The 27,250-nt window shown below is 34.8% G+C and overlaps 2 protein-coding genes across 2 annotated transcripts in view; one reads left to right on the top strand and one right to left on the bottom strand.

Annotated features, from left to right (window-relative positions):
- The window catches only part of LBR (lamin B receptor), a 38,451-nt gene extending 33,017 nt beyond the window's left edge, over positions 1-5,434 (top strand). The window contains exon 14 of the mRNA XM_051993388.1: positions 3,215-5,434. Coding sequence (XP_051849348.1) covers positions 3,215-3,375 — 161 coding nt within the window. The 3' untranslated portion in view covers positions 3,376-5,434. The remainder of the gene's footprint in view (positions 1-3,214) is intronic.
- A 14,431-nt stretch (positions 5,435-19,865) lies between these two features.
- The window catches only part of DNAH14 (dynein axonemal heavy chain 14), a 386,173-nt gene continuing 378,788 nt past the window's right edge, over positions 19,866-27,250 (bottom strand). Inside the window, exons 83-85 of the mRNA XM_051996560.1 lie at positions 26,579-26,733; positions 22,505-22,651; positions 19,866-20,224 (exon numbers count right to left, since the gene is read on the bottom strand). Of these exons, the coding sequence (XP_051852520.1) occupies positions 20,015-20,224; positions 22,505-22,651; positions 26,579-26,733 (512 nt within the window). The 3' untranslated portion in view covers positions 19,866-20,014. The remainder of the gene's footprint in view (positions 20,225-22,504; positions 22,652-26,578; positions 26,734-27,250) is intronic.

The raw sequence follows: 27,250 nt of genomic DNA, 5'->3' as shown, positions 1-27,250 counted from the left end.
ATTACTGGTTCTGTATCCCAAAATGATCATGAATGAGGGAATGGACCCACGTGCAAAAATGTTTGTGGCAGCCCTTTTTATAGTGGCAAGAAATTGGAAACTGAGTGGATGCCAATCAGTTGGGGAATGGCTGAATAAATTGTGGCATATGAATGTTGTGGAATTATTGTTCTATAAGATACGATCAGTAGGATGATTTCAGAGGTCTGGAGAGACTTACATGAACTGATGCTCAATGAAATGAGCAGAACAAAGATCATTATACACGACAACAGCAAGATTACAAGATAATTCTGATGGGCTTGGCTCTTTTCAACAATGAGATGATTCAAACAGTTCCAATGGACTTGTGATGAAGAGAGCCATCTGCATCCAGAGAGGGAAGTATGGGAACTGAGTGTGGATCACAACATAGCACTTTCACTCTTTTTGTTGTTGTTTGCTTGCATTTTATTTTCTCTCACTTTTTTTCTGTTTGATTTGGTTTTTTTTTGTACAGCAAGATAATTATATAAATGTGTAGGCATATATTGGATTTAACATATTTCTAACATGTTTAACATATTGGACCTACTTGCTGTCTAGGGGAGGAGAATTGGAACACAAGATTTTGCAAGGGTTAATGTTCAAAACTTATCCTTGCATGTGTTTTGAAAACAAGCTTTAATTTTAAAAAAATTAATTGTAGTAAAAAAAAAGATGTCCTACCAAATAGTTTCTATGATATAAAGATGCATTTGATACCTACACCAGAGTAAAAACAGAAAGAAAATTGTAGACCAATTTCTCTAGATTTTTTTGCATGAAAATGCAATTATATAAAATACTAGTGATATGTCATAAAGGTTACATTATCATTTAGAGCAGGAATGCAGGGCTAGTTCAATATCAGAAAAATTAAAAGATAATTAACCTTAAATTACTATTATTAACAAACAGCAGCAAAATGGTGTGATTTCTTTAATGTATAAAACATTGAAATGCTTTTGACAAAATATAACACCCATTCTTGTTTAGAAAAACAAACTAGAAAGCATATGGAATAAATGAAGCTTTCCATTACCTAAGACAAGGGTACAAGGAAGAAGCCTTTCCAGTAATATTAGGCATGAAGCAGAGACGTTCATTATCACCATTTTATTCATTATTGTACTAGAAATACTTGCTATAATAGTAAGATGAAAAGAGAAGATTAAAAAAAGAAATATAGGTAAAGAAACAAAATCTTTACTTTTACTAATGATATGATTTACTTAGAGAACTAAAAAACTAATTGAAAGAACTTCAGCAGAGTTGTAGAATATAAAAGAAACCCCACACAAACTATCTGTTCTCTTCATTACTAACAAGTCCAGTAGGAAGAAAACAAGCCATTTAAGATAAGTTCAGCTAATATCAAACACTTGAGGGTCTGCCTGTCAACACCCACTCAGTGACTTGAACAAAATTACAAAACACTTTGTACAAAAGCAAATTTGAATAATTGGAGAGAGAGTAACCGCTTCTGGGGAGGTCAAGCTACTATAATGAAAAAGACAATACTGCCTAATTTACTCCCTCTCATCATCATCTTGACTCTGCTTTCATTTAATTATAATCTCCAAACCTTACCTGAACCAAAAGTATTTTGGAGTTTTTTTGGGGGGAAGTTAATAGGAATATGGGATTTGAATTGGAAGGGGTCCTAAAAATCATTTGGTGTCAGACAGAGAACTAGACTTAGAAAATATAATTAAGATTCGTCTGGAGGAACAAAATGATCAAGACAAAAAAGTCCTAATTGTCAAATAGTTTGTTGCTGTGTAAGTAATAGAGATTGATCAGTGGAATAGATTTTTGTGCATGATATTTAGAATTAAATGCACATAGGAATCTAGTATTTGATTAACTCAAAGATTCCAGCTACTGGAATAAAAGCTCAATATTTGATAAAAACATCTGAAAACTGGAAAATAATGTTGCAGAAATTTGGCTACAAATGTATCTCATATTGTATGACAAAATAAATTGCAAATGGGTACATGATTTAGGCTTAAAAAGTGAGATCATAAGCAAATTATAGTAGCTTATAAGAAATTACTTGGCAGACTTTTCAGTAGGAAAAGAATTCGTGACCAAATGAGATGTATGGAGAGTTTCACAGAAAATTAAAATGGACAGTTATGATCAAATGAAATTAAAAAAAATTTTTTTTGCACAAAACAAAACCAATCCAGTTGTAGGAAATCTTTGCATCAGGCTTCTTGGATAAAGATTTCCTTTTTAAGATTTAGAGGACTGAGCCATATTAAAAGTCATTCCCCAGTTGACAAATGGGCAAAGGATATGGAGAGTTTTCAAAAGAAGATATCTAGGTTATCAATTGTCATATGAAAGTCTTCTAAATCACAATAAAAGAATTTCAGATTAAAAGAACCCTAAGAGTACATCTCATACCTATCAAATAGACTTAAAAATAGAAAATAAATGTGAGAGGGTTTTTGGGAAAATATGTTCTTGAAGGCACTGTTGGTTAAGCTGTGAACTAGTCCAACTATTATTCACCAAAGCAATTGGGAACTGTACCCAGAAAGCTATTAAACTCTGTATATCCTTTGATTCATTGATAACCACTACTATTTCTATATTCCAAAGAAATCAAAGAATGAAGGAAAGGGCATAGCACTTAAAGCTTTTTGTAGTGGCAAAGAATTGAAAATTGAGGGGATCATCAGTTAAGGAATGGCTGAACAAGTTATGCTATATAAATGTGATGAAATGCAGTGCTATAAGAAATGATGAGGCAGATAATTTTTTTTAAAACTTGGGAAGACCTGTAAAAACTGATACAAATGAAGTCAGGAGAATTATTTACACACAAACAGCAACATCATAAGGATAGTCATCTGGGAAAGATTGAGAACTTTGACACAGTAGCCAACCACAATTTCAGAGGAATTAGGATTAAAAACATGATATTTTCAGATGGAAACTTAATAGACTCATTATGGAAACATTTTCTTTTCCTTTTCTTTTTGGATATGTCTAATGTAGGGATTTGTTTTGCGTACTATACATATGTCATGGGCTTTGTTTTTCCTTCTACCTCAGTGGGTAGGGAAGGAAGAGATTTTGGAATTGAAAATAAAACTAATTAAAAAAAATTAGGTAAGGACTAATTAGGGAAAATGTCTTCATTCCTTTCATAATATTTATACCATCTATGTTTCCACAGGCTTTAATCATATCTTGCCATATATCTATGTGATTTATTTCACCATCTTGCTTATCCACCGAGAAGCTCGTGATGAACACCAGTGTAAGAAGAAATATGGTTTGGCATGGGAAAAATACTGTCAACGTGTGCCATATCGTATATTTCCATACATTTACTAAGCTTTTGTTTTAAACTCTTAAATGCTTCTGCAGTTCTAGCTTCCCTGCAAACAAAACATACCTCTTATCTTCCCATTGGGTCTGTAGGTATTTTGTTTTTTATTTGTTTTGTTTTCTAAAGAAATACATAATAGAACAAATAGTCATAAATATGTAAGAAATAGGTCTGTCAGGTCAAGTTAGATTTGTTGTCCATTTAGTCACTGAAATTAGCCAGGATTTTCACATAATTTGTTTTAATAAACTTAAGGGAAAATAAAATCAGAGTACAGATATTTGAATTAGCTTTTAATGAAAATTTTCCTGTTCTTAATATATGAAAAGAGGACAGTCTTATGGTAAATGCACCAAACAAAATGGAACTTCTGATTTCTGGATTGGGTTCCTAGCTTTTCAGATTTGCATTTCTGGTTTGATAATTGATTTCATTTTTTAAAAATAGTATGACTCAGTTTTTAGAGTGTGTTTTAACAGCTAGTTATATTTTTGTTTCATCAGTTAGAATAGGATTTTCATTAATTTCAATAAGTGAATCATTTGCTTGATTCCTTGAGTTAAAATTAAAACTGATTGTGTGTTCAGTGCTGAATACCAAGGTGTAAGGAAGTAGTAATTTAGTAGCAGGACCTGCAGAAAAGAAAAAAGTAACAGCTTGCTTACTTAAAAGTCTAAAATTACTTTAAAAATGTAAATACATAGCTTTCTTTGTGTATAATATAACTTCATATATATATATTTTTTTGTACAGTATTTTGAATGTGAGGTGCATTTGCTTATTTAGGACCAGGAATATCTTTTAACAAAACAAAAACAAAAAAAACAAACAAAAAAAAAGTTTTCAGTATTTTTTAATTGTACTTTTATGAAAGTTTTATAAAGTAATGTATTGATATGAAATTAAAGTTTTTTAAACAATCTGACTTCACTTAAATATTGCATTGGAAAATGCTATGAAAACATAGGAATCGTAATTTTAATCCAAAGTTTGTGAATTTGGCTTTGCTACCTCAATTATAGGTTCTCAGTTGCCTTTTATACTATTACAAATAAGTAAAAATAGCTTGGATATATATTTATATTTTTGGAATAACATCACTATTTAAACATTTTTTACATGAACCTGTGGTTGAAAACTTGCCATTTCGGACTAATATTTTTGTATATTTTTGACTTTTGTAATTAAACACTGTGTTTGCTACTGTTCATTTTTGCAGTTTATACTATATTTTGTGTATGCAATAGCTACAAATTCTACTTCATTGCTGTGATTTTGTTTTTAAAATTGCTATTTTTCACCTTTGGAATCTTCATCTGCACATGAATTGAGCATGTTTAAAATGTATTTCTTTGATTTTATTAGAAGTATGTTTTTATGAAACATAAAATCTGTCTTAAAATCTAGTTAAATTTATTGGGGTCCATCACTAGCTGTCAGTGGTGAAATGGTAGCAAAGTCATAAAATGTGAAAGGGTTTCTGTTAAACTGAGATTTTTGTGTTAAAAGTTAAAATAGTTCCCAGTGTCTTAAATATATGGCAATGTAACAAAAATCTAGTGTGTATGTTGGGGTTTTTAATTTTACATTTTGTATATGAGCCATTTGGATTTGTAGTGTCTTGTACACTGCGATTTGAAGTATATGTAGCATAGCTTATTATAATACGATCATGATTTTTTTTTTCCTCAAGCACATTGCAACTTGCAGCTTTTGAATATTTCTTTTGGGAAAAATTGTCAGATGTCACTTCAAAATGTTTGTATAGTCACTGATGTATGCAAGTAGTTTTTTAAAAAAATTACAGATATTTTCCTTTCAGTATTAAAAATAGCACTGTCTATGATATAGACCATATAGTCTATATTACAATAATTAAATGAGTTTTGGGGAGAGGGATAATATAGGCTATTTAATTAATCTTCTTGGTGGTGAAAACAAACTTTCCTACATGGTGACATTATTTCTGAGTGACATTAACTATCTTGTCTTTCTTTTCTTTTCAATTTTGGACACAAATTGATAAGTAGAAGTTTTTATAATAAAATTTAAGTTGAAATAAAATTCAAAGTAACTGTGTGTTAATTTGATTGCTTCTCACATATCTTAAATATACTTCTTTAGGTTGAAGGGACCTTAAGAGATTATTTTTTACCACCCAGATAAAGAAACGCAACCAGAGACCCAATGATGATTTCCATGAGTTATGGAATGCTTTGGAAAAGGAGGTGGACCAAACTTGGTCCTACTTTGAACTGGCTGTTGTTACATGTCTTTTGGAATATTATGTTTTCCTCAAGTCTAGAGTCTAAGGGTTTTGTATTTCTCTTAGTACTTTTAACAAAAGGCCTTTTACACTTAGTTACAATGTCTTTTCAGGAAGCACACTGTCCTAGGTGTATCATGTTGTACGACTGGACTTTTAATTTTGTTAGTGGTTTGTTTGGAAGTTTAGCAGTAGATGGACATTTGACAAGAGCTTGTTTTCTAGCTTTGAATGTCTCCTGATTGGGTGAAGGCATTCATTCTTCATTCTTTCTCATATAAAATGTGAAAGATTTTGTGGTTTTTTAAAAAATTGCTTTCCATTTAAATAAATATGAGAACTGAAATAGTTTAATTATTACAATTTGGTATTTATAGAGTGACTTGTTCCAAAAAAATTTAAAATTTATTCATTAATGGCAAAATATTATTTTGGGACTTTTATATATAATTTTAGGAAACTGATGGATTGGGTTCTCTGTACCCATCTTTGGAGTTTTTCTGGTACTAGAAATACAAACTCTGTCCCCTACTCTATCCCCAATTTGGGACGTATGCACGTGCATGCAAGCATTCAAATACTACTTTATTTTGAATTTAGGCTTAGTGGCTACATGGAGAGCAAGCAGTTTCCTTCATTCAAGATACCTTTAGGCTGCTACAACTTGTTTTGTGTTAATAAAATTGTGAGTTTAATTGGGACTTTTTTTTTTTTTTTAAAGCATAACCTATTTCATTTGTATAAAGTGGAAAAGTTCTCAGTAAAGAGAAGAACCATCCCAACAATGTCAATTCAACAAATATGCATTAAGTGTACATATGCTTATTAAAATTATCAAGTCTCTATGCTAAGCATAGACTATATACAAAAAAATTAGGCAGTTTCTTTCCTTTTGGTGGTTTTTGTGGATACAACTAACTACAAGGTCATTTGAAGAGGGACAAAACAATAAATGAGGAAATCTCAGTGTACAAAACATAAGTTTCATAGTAGAGGAGGCACCTTACCTAAGCTTTCCTTGAAGCGAAGAATTTTGAGAGGCAGAGTTAAGGAAATTCTAGGTGTGCAAAAGCCCGGAGATGAAATGCCAAGTGACTAGTAGTCCAGTTTGACTAAAGTGAGAAATTTGAGAAGAAGAATAATGTGAAGTAATGCTGGAAAGGACCACACAAGGCCTTAAACCAGGCCAGAGAGGTTTTTTATTTAATCCTATATACAGATAAATAGAAGCTGGTCTAGTGTTTTTGAGTACCCTCAGTCTCTGCTGTTGGACTGTCTCTCTGGATCATTTCCGCCTGAAGATCATTTAGTTCCCTTCTCCAATCACACATTAGTAGCCCTGCTGGTGGGTCTGCCTCCTTCAAATTTTTCTCCCTTTTATTGCATTTTCTATATTCAGCTACTAAAATGGCTTTCCTAAAGTGCAGCTCTGATTCTCATTCTCTCTCCTTTCCTTTCCCCTCCCCCCACTTCAGTGGCTTCCTGTTGCTTCCAGGAACAAATGCAAAAACCTTCTGTTTGGCATTCATAACTTAGCCCCCCCTTCTTCCTTTAGATCCAGTCCACTTTCCTCCTGGACTGGTATTCTCAGTGCTACTGGCTTGGCTGGTCCATGAATGAGATGCTTCTGCTCTGACTACTGACCCCCTGGCTTCCTTCAAATCCCATTAAAATCTCATCCTTCTCTGCAAGCCTGAGGAGGGGCTATCTTTTGCCACTCTTTGTATCCCCAGGCCTAGGACAGTGCCTGGGAAAAGTAGGTACTTAATATATATTGGTGGCAATTCTTGGAGACTCTTGGTTTGCCCTACAAATTTTAAGAGAACTTGGACAAAGGACACCACCCCTCCGATGACTGGGTCATCAGTGCCAGAAGGCCTTTCAAAATTTCTCTGTGTAGGGGTGTTCTTATTCTGTTTACAGTTATTAATCTTTTACCAGTCTGTTAATTTTCTGTGGGCTCAGACAAAATTCTGACCTTGCCCCATTAATATTGGTCACTTTAACTCTTTTTTAACCTTTGCCTCACTTCATTGGGCAATACCATTATAAAAGCTGACTGCTACCCAAGAGGGATCATAGCAACTCATGACAATAGTTAATGCTTCCCTAAATGTCTTGGAACTACTCTAACATTAGGGCATTCATTAACCCAATTGTGAGTCTTTGAAGTCCAAGGAATAGGAATTGTAATCAAGCTTCAATCCACTCTAGAGAATTATCAAGCCACAGCTATCAAATTATCCCCAACAACTGATTGTCAGACAACAGATTTTTTATGTCTGTTGTGACCAAGTGAAAAAGGCCAAGCAGAGAAAAATAGGGGAAGGTGCTACTTCTAAAGAGACAGAAAGGCACAATAAAATTTAGCACCAAAGTTGAAATACTGAGATGAGTAAAATTGAAAGTAAAAAGCTTGTTTGTAAACAAAACTAGTAACTGATTTGGAGAGAAAGCCTATATTAAGTAAATTGAGAGGTTATATGATTTTTAGAGAGTCAAACCAAATTTTCCTATGTAAAAAAGTTTAAAAATTGTGACAAGTGACATTAAGAACTTGACAAATCACATCCCAGCAAAGAAGTGACAAAGGAAATGGATTAAAATGTACAAAAATGAATATTCATCAGAATAAGAAATAAAAAACCCAATCTTACAAAAAATCAAATTACAGCAAAGCCCTCCACCCCCCAAAAAAAATGACCAGGTGGATTTCAAAGGCAATTAAAGGAAATAAAAAATACCAATATTACATATTCTCTTTGTAAAAACAGGAAAAATCTATGAAACAAATATGGTGTTGATGGCTAAGTCAAGGAGAGCCAAGCCAGGGAAAGAAAAATGTAGACAAATATCTCTTATCTCATCAACTCAAAAATGTTGACAAATAACAGAGATTATAGCAACACATGGAAAAATTATAAATTCTGGCTGTTAGGTTTTTTAATCAGGAATACAAGATTGGCTCAACATTTGGAAAACTATACACATGAGTCTATATTAATAATAATGATATCAAAAAGTATGGGGGAAAAGTTGAGAAAACATGATTTTATGGTATTAAAAAAACAAAAGTGAATCATTTTAAAGAGAGTTAATGTTACCTAAAAATAGCATCTGTATGAAAAATCACTAGAAGCCTTTCCAATAAAATAAGATGTAAAGTAAGTTTATCCATTATCACTATTATTTGAATAGTTAAAAAAGATAAAATAAATTGAAAGAATAAGTATAGGCAGAGAAATGAAGTTACAACTTTTTGCAGGTGGTACACTTTGAGTTTTAAAAGAGAACCAGACACTGTGCTAAGTGTTGGAATATAAATACAAACAAAATGGTTCTTACGTCTACGGAGCTCACATTCTAATGGGAGGAAATACAAGGCAAAATTGGGCATAGAGGAGTGGATGGGAGAAGAGTGTCCCACACAGGGACAAGATGATTGGTGAGGAGGAAGAGTTTAGAATGAGGTGATGTCAGAATAACACTTCCTAGAATAGTGGTATTCTTGGCTATGAGAAGGTAGCTGGCGTGGAGAAGTCTGGAAAGTAAAGGTGCAATAGGAGTAAGGTCTCTCCTGAAACACTAGTCCTGGGCCCCATTGTGGCTTCTCCAAGTTGGTGAGGAGGAAGACAAGTAATGTAGCAGGATAAAATGAAGTCACCTATCCCCGTCTCTCCCCACCTTTTGGTATGGAGAGGACATTTCATTTAAAATTAGTATGTTATAAATTTGGGACTCTGTTTACCAAGATGCATGCAAAAAGTTATATGAATACAGGTACAAAACTTGACAGAAATAACCAAGGACAAATAGAGAAGATTACTCATCATTAGGTTGTGCTGTTAAAAAAAAAAAAAAAACCTAAATTAACTTGCAAATGCAATGCCATATTACTCTAATTACCAAAGGATTCTCTTATAAAATTAGGTAAAATTTATAATAAAATTAGTGTGGAGAAACTAAAAGTCAAGGTTCTTCAGGGAAATAATGAAAAAATGGGAAGGAAGGGGCATTACAGTACTAGATTGAACAATACACTACCAAAGGATTGTTTAATAGAACTAGAAAAAAAATTATAAAAAGCTTCATCTGTAAGAACAAAAGTTCAGCTGATCTAACCATTCTGGAGAGCAATATGGAACTATGTCCAAAGGGCTATCAAGCTGTATATCCTTTGATCTAGGAGTGTCTCTCCTGGGCCTGTATCCCAAAGAGATCATAAAAAAGTAGAAAAGGACCCACATGTGCTAAGATGTTTGTGGCAGCCCTTTTTGTAGTGGCAAGGGACTGGAAACTGAGTGGATGCCCATCAGTTGGAGAATGACTGAACAAATTAAGGTATGTGAATGTTATGGAATATTACTGTTCTGTAAGAAATGACCAGCAGGATGATTTCAGAGAGGTCTGGAGAGACTTACATGAACTGGTGCTGAGTGAAATGAGCAGAACCAAGAGAACATTGTACACGGCAACAACAACATTATGCAGTAATCAACCCTGATGGCTCTTTTCAATAATGAGGTGGTTCAGGCTAATTCCAATAGACTTGTGATGAGGAGAGCCATCTGCATCTGGAGAGGGGATTATGGGAACCGAGTGTGGATCATAACATAGTATTTTCACCTTTTTTGTTGTTTGCTTGCTTTTTGTTTTCCTTCTCATTTTTTTCCTTTTTGATCTAATTTTTCTTATGTAGTATGATAATTGGATGATAATTGTGGAGCTATGTATAAAAGAATGGCACATGTTTAATATATTGCTATCTAGGGGAAAGCTTGGGGGAAAGGAAGGAGGAAAAAAATTCCAAAGTTTTGTAAGGGTGAGTGTTGAAAACTATCTTTGCATATACTTTGAAAATAAAAGCTATTAAAAAAAAAGAATAAAAGTTCTAAAATCTAAAAGGGGGATGATGGGAGAAAAAAAGTCAAAAGGAAGAGGGCCTAGCAATACCAGATTTCAAATCAATTCAGTGTCCTTTTAAATGTTGTCTTCCGTTCTTGAATGTAAATTTCTTGAAGGCAGACACCATCTTTTTTTTTGTTATATTTGTGCTTCCAATTCTTGGTACATGGTGCTTAATAAATGCTTTTTGACTGACTACAAAGCAGAACTTCCCCTCCTCCTCTCCCATATTACTATTAATAGCTTGGATTTCATCCTCTAAAATTGCCTAATTAGCAGTTTTCAGAAGAAAAAAAACAATAATCATGTGAGGAATAAATGCTGAGTCACAAATTAAATTAAGCCCAAATTAAAAACAGCTCAGTTTTCATCCTATTTCCATCAGATTGGCAAAAATAATTTAAAAAAAAAAGAAAAAGAAAAATGTAATTATTGAATGAGGTAGGGGAGTATGAGCTTTGTTGATGGAGCCAAGTAATGTTCTCTTTCCTTCTGGAAAGCAACTTGAAAGTATACCTTAAAAGTTAAGTTGTAGATTCCCCTTGACTAAATAATACTACTTCCAGGAACATGTCTTAAAGAAAGGAAAAAAAAATCAACCTATAATTCAGTTGTTGTAGCAAAGAACTGAAATCAAAGAGGGTATCCATTTTCAGAATTCAATGTCACATATTGATCTGAGAATTGCTGCTATGAGGGTGGAGAGAAACTATCCCTTCTCCATTTTATCCTTGATATCATAATTAGGTGAGAACACTCATGGTCCTTAAAATAAATGTTAAAAGGCATTCAAATTTGGAATGATATGTGGTTGTACCAGACTTGTGTTCAGACAGGCTGAGCGAACTTGGCCACATTTTAGGATTGTCATCAAGTGACTAGAGAAGAGATTAATTTTTGAAAAATTGGAGTAAACATCATAGGTGAACCCCTCGAGAATGAACCACGATGGGGAAAGGAGAAGGTTCTCTTTTCCTCTCTTCCTCCTTAGATCTGAGGAAGAATAGTACAGACATTATTGGACCTTCCATCTTCCCATTGGCATTCTAGCAGCAACTCTGGGTTAATAGCAAAGCTTCCGGAGGAAGTCAAGGACAGATGATCATGATTCTACTAGAAAATCAACAAAAAAGTTTTATCTAAAGTGAAATTCTTGAGTACCCTAAAAATGAGAGAAAATGATTTCCAACAACCAGGATTTGTGAGCAACCAGGAGCCCCTTTGCCACATGTGCTCTCTAAACTTTGAGTCCACTTTCTTTGGGCTTTATATGTACTTTTGGGAGATCACAGACTTTTAGGGGGATATTTTGTGTTAACTATTCCTATTGTATCCCAAAATCAATCTATCTCTTTGAAAAGCACTTGAGCTAGCCAACTAAACTGATTCTTGATTTGATAATCTTGGAGGAAAGCATACCAGTAAGACTCCATTAATTGATCCAGTTAACCAGTTCAAAATAAGATGAACTTTTCTAGAGTTTTATTTAATTTAGGGAATAAGGTTTAAAATTCAATAATATCTTATATTTGGGTTTGGAAACTCAAATTTGTAACTTTAATATAGAACATACATGGTAATCTAGCTGAAAATGGTCCAGAGTTTTTATTAGCTAGCAAGTTAAAGCTGAATCAGCTGTTCAATATAGTAATCAAAAGGTTATTGTAATTTTAGGATAGAATGAAAGAGTCACATTGTCCAAAATCAGGGCAATGGTAGTCCTACTGTACTGTGCCTGGTTAGATCCCATTGAGGATGTCATGTTCAGTTCTAGGAAACATAATTTAGAAGGATATTGATAAACTATAGTAGAGCAAGCTGGAGGGTGAAAGACCTCTAGTTCATACTACACGAATTTCTCTTTTTTTTAAAATGGGTCTCCCCATCTCACCAAGACTGGATATGTAGTGGCCACCTGTAGACCTGATTCCACTATTGACTGCTGTGCAAGTTTTGCCCCACTCCCTTGCTGATCTGAGACTTTTCATCCCTTCACAGGCAGCCTGGTATCTCTCCCTGGATTTGTGAGCAACCAGGAGCCCCTTTCCCACATGTGCTCTCTAAACTGAGTCCACTTTCTCTGGGCTTTATATCTACTTTGGGAGATCATCACAGACTTTTACTATATTGGTGCTAAATTTAGGGCAGTCAGTTTAGTCCTGTTATAGCCCAGAACTCCTAAACTAAGCTGGTCCACCAGCCTCGGCCTCCCATTTAGAAGAAATTACAGGTTGTGCCCTGCTCTGGCTTAAGACACATTCGAAAGCTGGATTCCAGAAGCTTAGAGGCTTGGGAGGATATTCAAGGATCATGACTGAGGAAGTGCAAGAGGGTCTCTGTGTTAATTGCTTGAAATAAGTCATTAATTTAATCACAGCTAAATGTGGACATATTATCTGTGTCTTGCTTTTGGAAGAAAACCCTTCCATCTTCATGTCGCACTACATGCTGGGAATTCTCCTAGCTAAGAATTCAAGTTGATATTACCATGTACCCTGAAGGAGAAGGCATGTATGAGATACACAGGGAAGACCTGACGTTTTACTGTGATAGGAAAGAGACCCTACTCTCTGTGACCCGCTCTAAGGCAGAGAGTCACAAGAACCACATACATTGGCCCATTTCAATGGCTGCTCTGAATTACAGGAAGAAGATCCTATGGAAAATGGAAATCTTGCATGGAAAAGTCAAAATAGTTCAGAAGATTCTATTAAAAGGGAAGGAGCAACCTCTGGTCTGGGCTGTAGCATGGAATGACGTTACAAATTTCTAACAAGCATCTGGGAATGCAAGACAAGTCATTTGTACACTATCATTGAGCCATGGCAAGAGATACAATACATGGCAATACATATAATACATAGCAATGGATGATTTAATAGATGGCACTAGATGATGATGTAATAGATGGCAATAGATGATGATGTAACAGATGGTAGTAGATGATGATGTAATAGATGGCACTAGATGATGATGTAATAGATGGCAATAGATGATATAACATGTCATTAGATGATGATATAATAGATGGCAACAGATGATGATGTAATAGATGGCAATAGATGACATAATAGATGGCAATAGATGATGATGTAATAGATAGCAATAGATGATATAATAGATGGAAATAGATGATGTAATAGATGGCACTAGATGATGATGTAATAGATGGCAATAGATGATATAAAAGATGTCATTAGATAATGATATAATAGATGGCAACAGATGATGATGTAATAGATGGCAATAGATGATATAATAGATGTTAATAGATGATATAATAGATGGCAATAGATGACATAATAGATGGCAGTAGATGATGATGTAATAGATGGCAATAGATGATGTAATAGATGGCAATAGATGATATAACAGACGTCATTAGATAATAACATAATAGATGGCAACAGATGATGATGTAATAGATGGCAATAGATGATAATGCAATAGATAGCAATAGATGATATAATAGATGTTAATAGATGATATAATAGATGGCAATAGATGACATAATAGATGGCAGTAGATGATAATGTAATAGATGGCAATAGATGACATAATAGATGGCAGTAGATGATGATATAATAGATGTTAATAGATGATGTAATAGATGGCAATAGATGATATAACAGACGTCATTAGATAATAACATAATAGATGGCAACAGATGATGATGTAATAGATGGCAATAGATGATATAATAGATGTTAATAGATGATGTAATAGATGGCACTAGATGATAATGCAATAGATAGCAATAGATGATATAATAGATGTTAATAGATGATATAATAGATGGCAATAGATGACATAATAGATGGCAGTAGATGATAATGTAATAGATGGCAATAGATGATGTAATAGATGGCAATAGATGACATAATAGATGGCAGTAGATGATGATATAATAGATGTTAATAGATGATATAATAGATGGCAATAGATGATATAACAGACGTCATTAGATAATAACATAATAGATGGCAACAGATGATGATGTAATAGATGGCAATAGATGATATAATAGATGTTAATAGATGATGTAATAGATGGCACTAGATGATAATGCAATAGATAGCAATAGATGATATAATAGATGTTAATAGATGATATAATAGATGGCAATAGATGACATAATAGATGGCAGTAGATGATAATGTAATAGATGGCAATAGATGATATAAAAGACGTCATTAGATAATGATATAATAGATGGCAACAGATGATGATGTAATAGATGGCAATAGATGATATAATAGATGTTAATAGTTGATATAATAGATGGCAATAGATGACATAATAGATGGCAGTAGATGATGATGTAATAGATGGCAATAGATGATGTAATAGATGGCAATAGATGATATAACAGACGTCATTAGATAATAACATAATAGATGGCAACAGATGATGATGTAATAGATGGCAATAGATGATATAATAGATGTTAATAGATGATGTAATAGATGGCACTAGATGATAATGCAATAGATAGCAATAGATGATATAATAGATATTAATAGATGATATAATAGATGGCAATAGATGACATAATAGATGGCAGTAGATGATGATGTAATAGATGGCAATAGATGATGTAATAGATGGCAATAGATGACATAATAGATGGCAGTAGATGATGATATAATAGATGGCAACAGATGATGATGTAATAGATGGCAATAGATGATATAATAGATGTTAATAGTTGATATAATAGATGGCAATAGATGACATAATAGATGGCAGTAGATGATGATGTAATAGATGGCAATAGATGATGTAATAGATGGCAATAGATGATATAACAGACGTCATTAGATAATAACATAATAGATGGCAACAGATGATGATGTAATAGATGCAATAGATGATATAATAGATGTTAATAGATGATGTAATAGATGGCACTAGATGATAATGCAATAGATAGCAATAGATGATATAATAGATGTTAATAGATGATATAATAGATGGCAATAGATGACATAATAGATGGCAGTAGATGATAATGTAATAGATGGCACTAGATGATAATGCAATAGATAGCAATAGATGATATAATAGATGTTAATAGTTGATATAATAGATGGCAATAGATGACATAATAGATGGCAGTAGATGATGATGTAATAGATGGCAATAGATGATGTAATAGATGGCAATAGATGATATAACAGACGTCATTAGATAATAACATAATAGATGGCAACAGATGATGATGTAATAGATGGCAATAGATGATATAATAGATGTTAATAGATGATGTAATAGATGGCACTAGATGATAATGCAATAGATAGCAATAGATGATATAATAGATATTAATAGATGATATAATAGATGGCAATAGATGACATAATAGATGGCAGTATATGATGATGTAATAGATGGCAATAGATGATGTAATAGATGGCAATAGATGATATAACAGACGTCATTAGATAATAACATAATAGATGGCAACAGATGATGATATGATATAATAGATGTTAATAGATGATGTAATAGATGGCAATAGATGATGATGCAATAGATGGCAATAGATGATATAATAGATGTTAATAGATGATATAATAGATGGCAATAGATGAGGTACACCAAGTGTAGAGAAGTGGAGAAGAGAAAATCCAGGGTAGAGCCTATTATCTAGAGGGGAGGAAGAGGAAGAGACTGGGCAGGTAATAGAAGAAGTATTTGAGGAGGCAGGGGGAAAATCAAGCTAGTGAAGGAAGTCAACACTGTCAGGTGATAGCAAAGAAATCAAGAAGATCATGAACTGAGAAAAGCCTGAATGGGAAAAACAGAGATAGAATAATGATTTCCTGTTATATTTCAGTTTATATGGAAGGTTAATGCAAGAAACATGAAAAAAGGGCAACACTTTTGTCTCTTTTTAAAACTACAGATCATCAGAATCCAGGACAGAATCTTGGGTGGGAAGAGCAAAGGAGTGGGAGGCTATCAGTGAAGAAGTCAAAAGTGGAAGGTTAGTAACTTTTATGACTGTTGCCCCAGATTTATTGTGTCCCTGTCTTTAAGGGCAAGTCTTGCTTTTTGATTTGGGACTGGTGAGTGGCTCAGTGGCTAGAGCAGCAGAGTCAGGAAGACCCAAGTTCAAATCCAGCCTCAGACTCTTGCTAGTTGTGTGACCCTGTTTGCCTCAGTTTCCTCATCTGTAAAGTGATTTGGAGAAGGAGATGGCAAACTACTCCAGTATCTTTGTCAAGAAAACCCCAAATGGGATTTATCATATCTGATAAACTGATCAAACAAATAATTTACTCTTGCTAGGTTGACTTCCTTCCACTAAGGTCATTATACAAGTGTCACTCACTGATAGCTAGTTGACCGTTTAATCAAAGTAAATAGAAATCATACAGATTAAAACAAACCCTAGAAAACACTCAAGTAAAAGAACTCTTGAGAATGAATGTGGCCCAGTTCAACTTAGTGGAAAAAGATGGGGGTGGTGAAAAGTGGAGAAAGAAGTAAATTGGCATTAAATTGTCCCTTAGAAAAATTGCCTCAGGAATGGAAAATGTATTACATATTTATTCTGCTGAGGACTACACAATAGTTCTTTGGAATTAATGCCGAATTTTTCTTTCTAGATTTTGCTTTCTTTTCATCAGATGACAAATGGTACAGAGTATGCATGTAATTTAATTTGAACTTGAAAGTAATCTTTTCTTTGTAGCTGCCAAGAGGCTCATGACTAAATTCAGTCCTCCCTGGCAATAATTCATTCCAGATGCCTGGTAACTTTTTATTGTCTTTGATATTTTATTGTCTTTGTTCTATTTTTCTTTATAATTATCTTACTTCATAGTGTGTCAACTTAAAAAAAATGCCCCAAATCCTCTTTGTAGCAGGCAGCCTGGAATCCTAAATAAATGTATATCTGTGGGATTTAGCTAAAGATTGACCTGTTTTTAAAAAAAGATTAGGGCTTTTTAGGGGACAAAAACTTATTTTAAAATAATAGTCACTTGAACTACCTGCAGAAAGGGTTCAAATAGACTTAAGGAGAGGCCATAAACGTCTTCCTTAGGCAGTTAGTTGTCTGGTCAGTTTCTTCACCTGTAGAATGACTTGGAGAAGGAAATGGCAAATCACTCCAGTAGCTTTGCCAAGAAAATCCCAAATAGAGTTACAAAGAGTCAGACAGGACTGAACACCTCCACCAATGGGCACTTAACCCGTTATTTCATTGGTACAGGGAACTCCAGGATAAAGACATTTCCTCTGCTAATGTAGATGGACATCTTCAACTTTGGTCTTAGATGCTTGGAGAATTGAGAATTTACCCCAGGGCCATATAACTATATATGAATTCATGGCTTCTTGGGTTCCTCTACCCCACCTGCTTCTCTTATGAAACTCTCTTATGGTCCCAAATGCCCCACTCTCCCACAGGGGAAAAAAAGGGTGGAATTAGAGCTGTCAGGAACTACTCACTTTAATAAAGGGAAAAAGAAACCCATGGTGGTGATAGCAATGGACGTGTGCAGATTTTATTTTCAGCTTCCTGACAGCTTGCTCCCGAAGAAATATGCCAGGAACGATGGTGCTTGGAGCCTGCCAGAGATTGGTTTGCTTCCTGCTGCTGTTCTTTTGTTTATTCCTATTTCTCCTGCCAGCTCAGCTTCCACTCCTCTGCCATGACTCCTTGCCCATGTTCACCCCCAGCTGTAGCCCACAGAGGGTCCTAATGAGAACAGCTAGATTCAGTCATTAGCTGACTTTGGGCAAGTCACTTAAGCTCTCAGCTTTAGTTTCCTCAGCTGTAGAATGGGGAGAAATAATACCCCCTCCCTTTAAGGATCATGAAGATCAAATGAGATATTTGAAAAGGAGCTGCTTAAATCTTAGCTGTTACTGTCTTGTTTGGGGACAATACATTCAACAAGCATTCATTGAGGAATGTGATAGGTTCACGAAAATGAATAAAGATACAATTCTTATCCTGAAAGGGTTCACAGCCAGTGATTCCCTTTCCTTAAGGAAGAGGCCCCCAAAATCAACTGTTTAAAGATCACTTCTCTCCAACTAAGTGAAATGAAGAACTAACCTTCCAGAGCAGAGGATCACTTTGTAGGTTCAAATTTTCAAGGGCGCCTGAAATGATCATGTGATGGGGACTTATATGGCTGTCTCACCACCCCAATCAATAAATAGCAAATATTTTTCAGGAGGATAAAAAGATATAGAACTCAGCAGCTTCCTATATCCAAAGGATCAGTTGTTATTCAGCACAGTTGACCACAAGCTTGACTTCTTTGTGTGTGGAGTAAACTGGAAGGTTTTTATTTAATTCTGGGGCTGGGTGAAACCAGGCCTTTTTACTCAAGCCACTGCAATAGGGAAAATTCTACAAGATGGATGGAGATATCCAGATCTCATGGCCTCATTTGAGGAAATCAATTTATAGTCTTTTAGGCTAATAGACTTTTCAGCTTTGGCTTTATAGTATATCAGTGTAAGTTGTTGAAACATCAAATAGTGGGGGCTGGGGAGAAGGGGGAAGAGTCGGAAGGGGTAAAGGAGGAGATGGAGAAGAGGGAGGGAGGGGAAAAGTGGGAAGGAGGAAGGTATTATTACCCCTATTCTGCAGTTGAGGAAACTAAAGCTAAGAGCTTAAGTGACTTAACAGAGTCAATTAATGACTGAATCAACTGTTCTCATTAGGACCCTCTGTGGGCTGGGGGAGAATGAGGGAACGTAGTCAAGGCAGAGGAGTGGAAGCTGAGTTGGCAAGAGAAAGGGGAATTTAGGGGAATGGAAGGACAGCAGCAGGAGGCAAACCCTGTTTGGGGGTGGGGGAAGCAGAATATAACCGGTATATCTAGGGATGCAGTTCAGGATCTAAGGGAAAACATAATTCCTGGCATAAAGAAACATGAACAGAAGAGCAAAGCCCAATGAATGGGCATGTTACCATTATCTGGAGTTAGAAGAATTAGTCCGTTATTTATCTTTGTATCTCTAGCACCTAACAGTGTCTGGCACAGAAGAGGCACTTTTATCAGATGTTTGATTGAACTGAACTGTCATCATCTGCAAGCATTCCTTTCAATATACCTGGTTGACGTGCAAGGATGACCATGCAAGGTTTTGAGCTCTAGCTCTGGCTTTACCATTAACTAGCTGAGTGGCCCTGGCTACCTCATTTGTCCTTGTTGGATCTCAGTTTCCTCATCTGTAGAATGGGGGGATTGGACAAGATAAAATCTAAAGTGCTTTCCAGTTCTGTGATTTTATGTTTGTGCATGATTTGTGAGTGAAAATGGGGAAAGAGAAAAGAGATGGTTTGGGGAAATTTCATAAGGTTTTATTGAAACTGACACATATGTGCTAACTGTTTATTGAAGATGTTCACGACCTGCTTTCTTACATACAAATTTCTTTTATGTTTGGTCTACTGCTTCGTCTCAGCTGTTAAATATGATAACTATGAAGGAACTTTTCTTTCATTCACTGAGTTCAGACAGCAATACCACTCGTCTTGTGATCCAGTGAGGGGGAGGTTTCTGTGTTTTCAAAAACACTGACGTTATGAAGTTGGTAAACATGCCAGGAGAGGTTACTGATTCTGTTCTCTGAGAAGTCCGGTAAATTGGACATTCGTAAAGATTCTTTTTTGTGACGAGATCCTTGAAAATATATTTTGAAGTGGAAGTCTTCATTCGAAATAAAAAAACAAACAAACAAGCAGTTAGATTGTATAATTCAGGGAGACTTAACATTTTTTCCCTTTGCTATATTTGGGGGATTTTGTTACAACTTGAATGTAACAAGAATACAGATAATAATGTATCTGATATTGAATATTGTGACAGAAAAACAGATCATTTAAAATCATCATGGCCACGGTTTTCTTTATAACAATAGCTGCTGATACTTCTACGGCACTTTATGGTTTGTAAAATGCTTTCATCAAAACTCTGAGGTAGATAATAAGAAGTATGTTTAGTTGTTAGTGCTCAAGCCAAGTCCTGACTAATTTGAATAATCCATACCATGAAGTAATCATGTGTATCTGAATTTACATTATTTCAAGTTATAATTATGTAAAACATGGTACTTGGTTCTAGCCCAGTGGATAAATGAAGTACAAATTTAAATAATGCTGACTACTTCAGGGATTTATTATTTGAACAAATTGAGACTTGGCTGTATTCCAAGGTTCCAGTTGATCTGCCATCTTGACATTATTGTCTACAATAAAGCTGATCAAAGTATAAGCAGCCTGCCTGTGCCAGATGATTTTTGTCCATTTCCTCCCATAAATTCACCAGAAGGGGCAGGGGTATGGTGGTAGATGTTTAACAATTTGGTTTGCCAATTAAAAAAAACAAACAAAAAACTTTTACATTTAATTTCCTTTATTAACATTTTCTCCATCAGTATCTTGAATCTAGACAAGCAACAAATTAAAAAATCAAGCTGATTTGTAATTTGTAATTTGCTTTGATAATTTCTGAAGTGTAAAAGTTCACACTGAAAATTTAACTGGCTCTCTTAAGTCACTTAAAGCTGGCTTTAGCAAACCCATGAGAGGGAGCCTTCTTTTTTTTTTTTTTCTTTTCCCTCTTGACATCATAAGGACTATTTCTTGGCTTTTTGGCTAAGAGCACAGTTATTCCATTAATCAAAGCTGAATCACATTAAATGATCTCAAGAAACACCAGTGTCAAGTACATATAATTGATGTCATGAGCATCAAAGATACTTATATTTATATTTATACTTATATATTATAAATATATAATAATATATTACTATACATAAATGTGTATTTATGTAATATACTATATTTATAATATATATATAATATAATATAACATATTGTATTCCAATTGATTCTAGTTATAAATATTAAGAAACATCAACTACATAGGACCATACATATTAAATCTATGTTGCTAATTCAGTTTATAAAATACAAATCATATTCTGTCTTCATCTATCTTTCATCATCAGGACAATTATATTGAATTATCAACTATAACTCTGATATGTTCTATCAATATTTCAGTTCTACCTAATGATGTCATTGAGCCTTACTTAGTTGGCAATGGCTCATCCCCAATTTTGAACTTTGATAGTCCAGATGTATAATTTGCAACCAACCTTCCAATAATCCCCGCAATCAATGTACATTTATTGAAAACAGTTCTTTGTTTTTAGTAGTGGAATATTTGATGTCCTATCTTTTAAGTGATTTTTTTTGGTAAGAAGTAACTGGAATAATACATGTTTAGTCCACTTTAAACACCAATCTAGTAGTACTTGGCACATAGCAGGTGCTTAATAAATATTTGTTAATGTTGTTATTATAGCTTGTAAACATTTGTTGAGAATAAAGATTTTTTAAAATTTTGTTCTTTCAGTTTTAGCACATATTTCCTAGAATAAATTTCTGTGTTGAATTAAAATTATTTCAGATTGAAGTATCATTTTGAGCTATGCTAATTTTTATAATATCTTTTTATTTTCAAAATACATGTAAAAATAGTTTAACATCTACTCTTGCAAAATCTTGTGTTCCAAATTTTTCTCCCTTCTTTCTCTCTAGTCCTCTCCCCTAAACAGCAAGTAATCTAATATAGGTTGAACATGTGCAATTCTTCCAAGTATATTTCCACATTTATCATTCTGCACAAGAAAAATCAGATCAAAAAAGAAAAAAAGCAAGCAAATAACAACAAAAAAGGTGAAAATACTGTTATGATGCATATTCAGTCTCCATTGTCCTCTTTCTGCTTGCAGATGGTTCTCTCCATCACAAATCTATTGGAACTGATCCTCTATTGTTGAAAAGATATACTTATTTTTGAAAAAAAATTTATTAACTCACAGGGCCCATGGCTAGGTGGTTTGCATTTTTGCAGAGAGAATGTTAGTTGACCTCTGGCTTCTAAGACTTTATGATTTGTGGTAAATTGTTAAATATTTACCTTTTCAGGCAAAAAATGTATTTCTGGAAAATCAGAATATCTCTCTTGAGGCAGTGGCTCATCCAAGTATTTTTCTTCTGTGTTCCATTTTGCTCCTTCCATATATAAACCAAAAATTTTAACTCCAACTTTATTCCTTTCAACGTCCTGAAACCAAAAAAAAAAAAAAAAAAAAACAAAAAAACAAAAAACGTCAGTGAACTCAGGCATTCTTTTAATGCCTGGTAATAGCTTATTTTGGAAAGATGTCCTCCAAAACATTGTCAGGGAAAGCTCTCAGTATAAACTGATGAACAAGATTGTAAGGTAGTAGATTCCAATGTAATATGTACGGGAGCCAGCTTAAACCTACTTCCCCTCCACCCCCTCCACCTCCTCCACCCCCCAGCTAATTGTTAAATTTTCAGTGTGAGTATACCTCAGAAATTGGGAAGCTACAAATCAGGCTTGTTTTATTGTTTTGTTGATTGCCTAGATGTAAGATACTGAAGGAAAAATATTAATAATACAGATTAAACTTAAAAATGCATTGTGTATTTGTTTCTTTTTTCTCCTTCTCTCTTTCCCTTTCCCCCTTTCCCCTTCCTCCCTCCCTCCCACCTTTCTCCTTTCCCTTCTTCTTTCCCTCCTTCCTTCTCTCCCCCTTTCCTCTCATTACCAGCACAGCACTGAGTAGACTTTTTACTTTCCCTTATTTACTTCTCAAGGATTATTATTGTAATGTGGATTATATTTGAGGAAATAGAGGAAAATTGAGGTTAAATTACTTATTTTGAGTTACACAACTAGTAAATGTCTGAGGTTGGATCTGAACTCAGGTCTTCTTTATTCTGGTGTAGTATTATGGAAAAGAGCACTGGATTTGGAAACAGAGGTGCTAAGTTCAAATTCTGGTTCTGCCTCTTATAAGTTCTGTGACCATTGGCGAATCATTTTACATCTCAGGGCCAGTTTTCTCATCTGTAAAATGTGAGGGTTAGACTAGAGGGCCTCTGGAATGCTTCCAGGTCAGCCCTAGAGCTTAGATTCCTTGATGCTCTTTGCAAAACGACACTCCATTACTGCCCCTTCCTCTCCCCTCTCAACTCCACATTTTGTCAGGGTGAGAATCTGAAGCATTTAGTGACTGGAAAAAATCGGAACTGTGCCCCCTTCAAATCCTGGTATGTTCACTCTTTTACCTTCACAGCCAGCGAGATGGTAGGTAGAGTGCCAAACTTACTTATTTAGTTACTAAATTCAAATCCAGTTTCAAAACTCATTATGTGACCCTGGACATGACATTTAACCCTGTTTGTCTCAGATTCCTCTTCTTACATGATTGATGAAAAACAGTTTTTTAGCAAAGGGAAATCACACAAAAACAAGCTCATACCGTCAAAAACACCAACATTCAGAGGTTGTCCAGTCCTGAATTTATGCTTAGATCCCCTACTTCTACAAGATAAAATCATATTCTCATGGATACCTCTGGCCCTAGAAGATCTGATGAGGTTCAGCAAACTTGGCTAATCTTATATTTATCAAAAGATAAGCTATCAGATTTGAAACAAAACAAAAAATTTCCGGTGAATTTTCTAGCTGAGAGTTAAGATTATAGGAACCCCTTATTTTATGGGGACTTTGGATTAATCAAGGTTTTACTGTACCTAAAAGGGATCTGGATGAATGACACAGTGAGTCTTGGCAGCAAGTCTGTGCTTTTCAGCTGGAATGTTTTGGCAAAGATTCAGCCACAGAGAGCAGGAAGACCAGTCTCTTTAGGGAGGGCCTCTGTGGTTACCCAGATAGGGCCTGTATTCATCAGCTACAACATATTTATTGTTTTCAGCAGGTGGAGAATCCTGGCTCCGAGTGAGACTTGATCTCTAACTGAATGGTTGCATGAAGGCTGAAGTTTTTAAAAGTCAAATCATGCTTTGACAAGAGAAGGGGCTATCTAAGGAAATCCTACTGGGATTCAAATTTTCAAAGTAAAGAATCATTTAGCAATAAGAAGAAAAGAAAGATGGAAACAGTTATTTATTAAGCACCCATTGTGCTAAGTACTTTACAAATATCTCATTTGATCTTCCTAACAACTCTGGGAGATTCATACTATGACTGTCCCCATTTTTACAGTTGAAGAAACTGAAGTTAAATGACTTGCTTGGAGTTACATAGCTGAGGTAGGATTTGAACTTGGGTCTTCCTGACTGTAAGCCTAAAGGATCATAACCCTCTTCTCAAATTTTGTTTTTTAAAACCTAAATTTTAATATAATTCTTGCTTTAAATAAGGCTGAGCATCTAGCTGGTATAGTGGATAGAGTGCAGGGTCTGGAGTCAGGAAAAACTGAGTTCAGATGTAATCTTAGATACTTTTTTTTCCCTTTCCCCCCTTCCTCCCTCTTTCCCTTTCTTCCTTCTTTTCTCTCTCTCTTTTCTCTCTTCCTCTCTCTCTTTCTCTCCTCTTCTTCTTCTTCTCTCTCTTTCCCTCCCTCTTGCTTCCTCTTCCTTCCTTTTTCTTTCTTTCTTTTTCTTTTTCTCTTTCTTTCTTTTTCTTTTTCTCTTTCTTTCTTTCTTTTCTTTTCTTTCTTTCTTTCTTTCTTTCTTTCTTTCTTTCTTTCTTTCTTTCTTTCTTTCTTTCTCTTTCTTTTTCTTTCTTGATTTCTTGATTTCTTTCCTTTCTCTCTCTCTTTTCCCTTCCTTCCTTTTTTCTTTTCTTTCTTCTCTCTCTCTTTCTCTCTTCAATTGAAGTTAAGTGTTTTGCTCAGACTCACACTAGCTTTTTAACTCCAGTTCTCCAGATATCAAAGTTGGTGCTCTATCCACTATACTATTTAGATGCCTGCAAGTCACTTAACTCTGTTTGCCTCAGTTTCTTCATCTTTAAAGTGATCTGCAGAAGGTGGTAAACCACTCCAATATTTTAGCCAAGAAAACCCCCCAGTGGCTCATGGACTGAACAACAAGAAGAAGAACCATATCTCATGTCTTTTGTTATATAGCTCTTAGGACAGATCCTAGACACAGCAACTGCGCAAATGTAGAGCACTCCATTTCCCTATACCTATTACAGCCTTCCCTGGCTTAAAAAATGATGGGCCTGAGTCTCTGTGCTGCTCCCTCCAATTTATCCACCCAGTGGCCACTCCCTGATGAGGACCCTTTGGGGACACCCCTCAGCCGGCCCTCAGCTGGACAGAACTAGGAGGCATTTCAATTGTGCTAAATGACCATGTGGAGTCACCTCCAGGCCAAGCAGTAGAATTGGAGTGGATTTCTCCTAAGGGAAATGAATAATATAACAGAAATATCAAATCAAGTGTGTTAGAATATAGAATGTATTAAGGACTCATGTGTTGTAAGCCTAGAAAAGTAGAAGCTACATTGTGAAGAAGTGTAGACGCCAAACAAAATCATTTTTATTTATCCTAGAGGAAGTGACTGGTCTACTTCAGATTTTTGTCATGTAATCTCAATTGGGCTCTTATCACTGGTGGTTCCAAACCTTCTCTTATCCCCTTAACAACACCAACTTTCTGCTTTCATCTTGGCAGAAAGACTTTACCTATAACAATTGAAAATATAGACATTAATCTCTTAAAAATTCTCGATATCATCTCTTGTTCGTTGCTCTTTTATTTTGGCATGTACTGAAAAGTGGACTGTCTTTCTTGTTGACAAGGCCAATTCCTGTATTAGAGCTCCAGATCGCATCCCCACTCATCTCTTATGGAAAGTATTCCTTCAAAACCATCCTCTCCCTCTCTAATCTTCATTATTTCCCCTTATACTGGATTTTTCCTAATTGCCTAGAAATATGCCCAGGTCTTCTCCATCCTTAAAAACCTTCGTGTGATTTTTACCATCCCACCAAGCTATCCTTTATTTTTTCTCCAATTCATATGCAAACTTCTAGAAAAAGTCATCTATATCCATTGCCTCTTCTTTTTCTCCTCTTACTTTTAGGGATTGATTTCATTTCCAACAGATGATATCCACTAAACTGGAAAGAGGGATGGAGAGAAAGAAACAATCTATTATGTGATTTGTAAATGATATCTTTCAAAATGATCAACTATCTTATTACCTTAAATGCCTTCTTCAGTATGTACTCTTTAGGTGCGAGACTTCTAGAAAATGTTTCTTCTTGGGGGTCACTGATTACATGATAGACAAATTGAACACAGTCTACAGAGATTTTTTTGGATCTTGCATAATTTTGGAGTACGGCTATAAAGAAACCTGTGATATTTAAATAGATAACAGTAATATCAGCATTTTATTTTTAAATTTTATTTATTAGTTTTTGACATTTACTTTTATAAAATTTTGATTTCTATTATTTCTATTTTTTTCTCCTTTGCTCTCCTCACCTCTCCCAAGAGGGTAATCGATCTGATATAGTCAACAGCATTTTATTGTGTCTAATGTGTACTAGAGATGAGGGACTGAGCTTATTTCCCTACTTAGCCTTACAAGATGACTATATTTGTGATCCTTGTTAGCCTGTTTAATTAAATATATCTTTTTCTACTATTACTTTTTCTTGCTAGTTCCTTTCTCAGAGGAGGAGGCTATCAATCCATGTTACACAGAGAGGTATGGGCTTGGACCTATGCTAATTCCCAAAGTCATCTAAACATTTAGAGATGATATTCAAAACTGTCATAACCCATGACTGATGGGCAAACAACTGCTATTGATGAATTTTGCTAATGAAATTAGTTATTAGTGTAACCCTTTTTAGAGGATGCCAAAG

The sequence above is a fragment of the Antechinus flavipes genome, chromosome 4 (assembly GCF_016432865.1).
Source record: "Antechinus flavipes isolate AdamAnt ecotype Samford, QLD, Australia chromosome 4, AdamAnt_v2, whole genome shotgun sequence".
NCBI lineage: Eukaryota > Metazoa > Chordata > Mammalia > Dasyuromorphia > Dasyuridae > Antechinus > Antechinus flavipes.
Note: the sequence above shows the minus strand (reverse complement) of the source record. Positions and strands in the feature narration are given on the sequence as shown.